Raw genomic sequence first — 6,197 nt, forward strand, 5'->3', positions numbered from 1 at the left:
TAGTTGGATCCCAAGCGTAACTATCATCTCTCATTCTGCTTGTAGGGGCTGCCCCTGTAAGAGATAGCTTAAGTTCGTTCCATAGGTCTTCTAAATCTTTAGGTAGGTGCATAGTTTTCCATCCTTTCCAGCTGTTTTGATCCCAAAGTGAGATGTCGAAAAGGGTTTTAAGATTAGCTTCTGACATCCACAGCTGCAGTGGCCTCAAATTGATGGACTTTTCCTTGGCTTCTGAACCCATGATTCTATCCCTCCATATGCTGATATGTTTCCCATTACCTGGGACTTTAGAGATGCGAGACTTGAGAAGGGGTAAGGTTTTTTTGATCAATTTCCAAACAGGGGTACATTGCCTCTCTGTGATTACATTAGAGAGGATGTTGCTATTGCTCCCACTCAGATATTTCTTTTTGAGTACCTCTGCCCACCAGGATCCCTTCTCTTTTAAGATTCTCCAGGTTAGTTTGAAGCCCATTGCCATATTTGCCAGCCTGGGAATTCTAATTCCTAGTCCACCATTTTCTATGGGGAGGATGACCTTTTCCCATTTTACTAAACTGAATTTTTTTGTGTCTTGCTTTCCTCCCTTCCAGAGGAAGCTTCTTAAGATCAGCTCCATATGCTTGTGAATGCTTGATGGTGCGAGGGTAATGGCAAATTGGTAGATAGGGAGGGCTGAAAGGATTGCTTTGATGAGGATTGTTCTGCCCGCCAGGTTAAGCCAATACATCCCCCAGCTCTGTAGTTTCCCTCTCAGCTTCTCAATTAGCTTGACCCAAACTTCGTTTTTGATTGTCTCTTTGGCCAGAGGCAGTCCTAAATACATAAAGTGAGACCAGTTTGATTGAGCTAGGATTTCCATGATTATAGAGATCCTTTGGGTTATGTATCTTGGAACATTCCAGGTGTAAATCATGCATTTGTTGTTGTTTAGTTTGCCCCCCGAGGCTTGAAGGAAGAGGTCCAGGATGGCCTTGAATCTCCTGGCCATGAGGCTTGAGGCACCGCCGATTAAAAGGGTGTCATCTGCAAATAAGGAGTGATTGATCCCCTTGGCTCCTCGGATGATGTCCACTCCTGTTATTTCCTTTAACTTTCGCTTGTTTTCCAAGTGCAAACTTAAAGTCTCTGCCATGATGATATAGAGGAAGGGGGAAAGAGGACAGCCTTGCCTCAAGCCTCTTGTGCTCTTGAAGGCGCTGCATGGCCTACCGTTGATTAAAGGAGCTGTCCAGTTATGGGAAACACATTCCATAATCCTGCTGATGAAATGCTCTGATACCCCGAAGTTTGCAAGCACAGTCCTCAGAAATGTGTGGTTTACCCTGTCAAAGGCGTTCGCCATATCCAGCTTGATTATCATACCCTTCTCATTTCTAGCAACGCTGCTGTGTATCGCCTCCTGAACCAGAATTACATTATCTGTTATGTGTCTCTTGGGGAGAAATCCTCCTTGGTTATTCGAGATGAGTGAGGGAAGGATTTTTTTCAGCCTATTTGCCAAAATCTTTGTGATGATTTTGTATGAGACATTGCATAATGAAATAGGTCTGAACCTGTCAAAGGATTGAGGGTTGGGCTCTTTTGGGATTAGCGCTAGATGCGAAGATTTGATACTGCTGCCCATTTTACTTTTTGAGTGGAAATTTCTCACCATTCTTATGTAGTCTTTCTTGATGATGTCCCAGTGTGTTTTGTAGAAGTTCACCGTGAAGCCATCCGGCCCGGGTGCTTTGTCAAGAGGCATACTATTGATTGACCACTCAACCTCCTCTATTGAGATTTCTTTGTCCAGTTCATAGTTTTGGGCTTCTGAGACCTTTCTCTCAATGATGTTGGCGAAATCTGTATTTTCTTGATAGTGGGGATCAGCTGTGAGTAGAGATTGAAAGTGTTTAGAGGCAGCCTCCTTGATTTCCCCTTTATCCGTTAGCTCTTTCCCTTCAAACATTATCCTTTCAATGTTATTTCCAGCTCTCCTTACTTTGAGACAGTTATGGAAGAACGAGGTGTTTTTATCCCCAGAATTGAGCCAGAGACATCTTGACTTTTGTCTTAGCTCTTCCTCTTCTTTACGGTGATGATTGTAAAGTGCTTTATACATCTCAGCTTCTTTCCTTTGGTCTTCTTCCGTTTCTTGGACTGCCTCTTTTTCCTGATTCCATTGCTCTAGTTTCATTTGCAGATCGTTTTTTGCCTTCCTTTCCTCCTTCACGTGATTCCTCGCCCAATTTTTTATGGCAACCCTCAGCAATTTGATCTTCGTTTCCCAAACGAAGTGCGGGGAGCCTGTTATCTCTGTTCTCCAGATTTCTTTTATCATGGCTTTGAAATCCTCGCTGGAATCCTAGACTTTGTTGTATTTGAATGGCAGCGGACCCAAGTCTTCCTCTTTGTCTAAATACAGCGCCACGGGTTTGTGATCAGAAATGAATCCCTGAATGATTGTGCTGCGGATCCTCGGAAAGTTGGCAGCTGTTCGCTCCTGAACGAGGATTCTATCAAGTCTTTCTTTGATATTATTCCTGCCTGTCCTTTTATTTGACCATGTATAACGGCCATTTTGGGGAGGAATGTCTATGAAATTGTGAGTTTGTATGATATCCTCCAGTTTTTCTCTATATGGGTCGATGAAAAACTTCCCTCCTAGCTTCTCCTCTGCATTCCTTATTAAGTTCAGGTCTCCTCCTAGAAAGATATTCCTCCCTTGGGTAGTCTCAATATCTGCAGTCAAAGATTCCCAACAAGTAGCTTTGTCTCTGAAGTGTGGGGGGGCATACACGTTATAGATTGTGTATTCCTCCTTCATATCTGTGCTTTGCATATCTATTCTAATCCACCATCTGTTTTGTTTGTTATCTATGAGATTCCAGTTACTTTTGTTCCATATTACTCCTATACCTCCTGAGGCTCCTATTGCACTCATGGCTATTCCTTCGTACTTTCTATTTCTTATCAGGCTGTTTTGGAATTCTTGTTCACTGATTTTGGTCTCCTGGAGTAGGAGGAAGTCTGGTTGTTCTGCTTTAATAAGGTCTCAGACTGCATTTGCTTTCAGGGAGGAGCCCATCCCCCTACAGTTCCAAGAGACCAAAATCATCATTTACCTGATTTATTGTGGATCCCACTTTTCTCCTTCATCTTCTCACCACTTCCTTTGTTCCTGTCCAGGTATGTGTCCATTGGTTGCTGAGTCCCTGTAGCCATTTCTTTAGCAACATTCTCATCTCTTATTTCCTTGTTTGATTTTCTTCCTACTTTTCTTGGTGGATCCGTGGCTGCTATGTTTTCCTTTGTTTTATTTCTCGTTAGGATCCTTTCCACTGTTTGAGGTGGGGAGACCTGGAGGGGAGAAGAGGGGGAGGTTCTGGGGCCCTTGGGAGATGGAGGGGGGGATGAGGGTTCCTCTGAAGCTAGGGATTCAAAGGGATTGGAGGATGTGGGGATGGGAGGGCCCGAGCTTGAAGGATGAGTGGAGAGGATTGGGGTTTCAGAGGAGGGCTCTGCTGATTCAGGGGGAGGGTTTGACTTCTTTTTTTTCCTGACTATTTCCCATGCTTCCTCGGGGGTTTCGTTATTGCTATTATCTTCTGATCTAGATTTAGTGCACCTATTAGCAAAATGACCGTACTCATGACATACCTTACACTTGAAAGGGAGCTGCTCGTAGTCCACCTGCTGAATGTGCGTCCACTGATCCACTTTGAGTTTGATTGCCTCTGGTAAGCCTTTGCCCAAATCCACTTCTACACAAATCCTTGCGCATGCATGCATATTCTCCTTTGGCTCCGATCTGTCCACGTATTTCCCTACTGCGTTTCCAATGGCCCGAACAGATTCATCACCCCAACAGTGAAGCGGAAGATGCGGGAGGCGTACCCAGACAGGAACTGCATTGGGAACGTCCATTTCTGGGTCAAAGTCAGGGGTCCAGCGGTTGAGATAAAGGCCTCTGGTGTCCATGAAATAGGGTCCGTTTCTGAAGATGAGGTTACGGTCCTCCACTGTTTCAAAAAGGAAGGTAAAGAATCCCCTTCCACAAAACCTTATTGCGATTTTTCCTTGGACCATAGCATTCCAGTTTCTTTCTACCCAGCGCTGAACCGTACGAGGGGAAGGCCATAACCCCGTGAACTGGCCAACCAGGCTGCGTTCAGCCAGGGCCACAGCAGCTCTCCTTGGAAGTGCTGGGGGAAGAGAGACTTCTGGGATTTCATCAAGCTTCTTGACAAACTTTGAGGCTGAAGGCCGAATCCTTTCCGTGATATTCTCTGGGATAAGAGATGCAAAGGCTTTCTCCAGTTCAACCTGCTCTTGAGAGGGTGGATCCATTGAGCCACGCAGGGGCACTCTAACGACTGGCGAGAGGATCCGGATGAGGAGAGGGCAGGAGGCCCTAAGAAATGGGAAGCGGCGAGAGGCTGCCGACAGCTGCAGAGCTGCCAAACACGATCAAGATGGTCAGGGCGGGAGGCCCGAAAGAGGGGAGGGCAGGAGGTCTCGGGCGGAGGGGGCCCGCAGCAGGATGCTGCAGCCCAGCAGCAGAGCTGCCAAGCTCGGGCAAGCTCAAAGGAGGTCAGGGCCACGGCCTGGAGCGGGAGTTCGCCATCGCTGTCTAGAATATTCAACCTCACTATACTTTTATCTAATACTTATAAAACCTTTGTAATACTTATCACCTATGCATTCCTCAAGCACCTCGTCCCCACAACCAGTACCTACCTATAATTTTTCTTCAATTAACAAATGCCTCTTTCACTAACCCTAGGGAAAAAATTGATTCCACTTATGAATGGAGTCATTCATCCGTATGAAATAACTAGAAAGAAGCATACACATGTTTGCAATGTCTCAATTTATCAACTAGCTTGCCAATAAGGAAGTTAATAATGTTTGGAGACTCTAGTATGATTATCAAACATATGGTTTCAAAATATTCTTCTTTAGATATTTGCCTCACTTCTATTCTAGTTGCGATCCAATACACTTGTGGAAAATTTGAAGTTTTGGAGTTATATCATATACTTTGGGAGCTCAACTTAGTTATTGATGAAAAAAATAATAAGGCTACAAGAAAAAACATCGTAGTTCCTTACATTAATTAACTGTAGGTATTATTAGTCAAACCCATAACATCCGTATTATGTCACCTAATGTAAAATCATATTTATAGATGGAGATATGTAATGTGATAAGTTCCAATGTAGTAAGGGCAATAAGGACAAGAAAACTCGTTGTTTGTTTCATGCTCTAAAATAAATTCATTCTAGTATAATGAGAGTGTCAATAATTTTGGAAGGACTAATAGTGGGACACCATTTTACCTCAATCCTTTTCTAGGTTGTGCCAATAATGATCTGTATAGTATGGAATTTAGAGAAATAGTGTCCCATATTCCTTGTTTCTATGCACCTTGGTTGTCACCCACAAGGAATCCCACAATCAGAACTGCCAGATGTTATACATAAGACAAAAGTGCAATGTAATAAATTATAAAACAAAGCATAAATTACACACTTGAACAATGAATAAAAGAAACAAAAAACACAAGAGAAAAGAAAAATATCCTCTTTATTAGTTGTTGGTAGAGATACAATAGATAAGTTTCAAGACACTTGAAAAGGGCCATGGTGAGCAATGGTTCTCTCTAACTCTCAATGAGGAGTTTCGTTTTCTCCAATCCTTTTGCAAAGAACCTCTCTCCCAAAGAAGCTATAGAAAACTCTCAAATGGTGAATTATCTTAGCAAGGTAATGCTAATTTCTCCAACAATTTTTGACAACATAACATTGCCCTCACTTCTTCTTTGTTTTTTCCCTCATTCTTCATATAATAAAAATAATCTCATGGCTCCTCCTTAAGCCATTAATGAGATGAGATATTGGTGGGAGACATGGTACTTCACATTTAAGGCTTGATAGGCCTAAAATGGCATCCGATCTTGACGCTCAAAGAATTTTTTCCCATTCAATGTGATGTGATCCATAGATTGTTGAGTTTTCACTTGGGTGGATCTGCATCACTATCGAAGAAACAACTACATGGTCTGTGCAAAAACTGCTTTATGTGCTCACACGATTTGATCTTTTAAATGGAACTTTAGAGAACATTTGATCTTTAGGGTTTCATGATTCTTTTAGTGGAAATTAATACACCTGTACATGTTGTTTTTTTGTTGAGTGTGGCATGAATTAGAC

At 42.9% G+C, this 6,197-nt stretch overlaps 1 protein-coding gene across 1 annotated transcript; it reads right to left on the reverse strand.

Moving 5' to 3' along the window:
• Positions 1 to 2,347: 2,347 nt before the first annotated feature.
• LOC149266689 (uncharacterized) lies at positions 2,348 to 2,926 on the reverse strand. The gene has a single exon (XM_089409053.1). It carries the CDS (start codon positions 2,924 to 2,926, stop codon positions 2,348 to 2,350), a length of 579 nt encoding a protein of 192 aa, XP_089265179.1.
• Between the last annotated feature and the right edge of the window lie 3,271 nt (positions 2,927 to 6,197).

Source organism: Pinus tabuliformis, chromosome 6, assembly GCF_031772625.1.
Source record: "Pinus tabuliformis cultivar Carrire ecotype Pingquan chromosome 6, CPIR1, whole genome shotgun sequence".
In the NCBI taxonomy this organism is placed as follows: Eukaryota; Viridiplantae; Streptophyta; class Pinopsida; order Pinales; family Pinaceae; genus Pinus; species Pinus tabuliformis.

What these genes read in the sequence shown, in the direction of transcription:
- LOC149266689 (XM_089409053.1), bottom strand. Translation starts at nt 2,926, where the DNA reads ATGAGTGCAATAGGAGCCTCAGGAGGTATAGGAGTAATATGGAACAAA.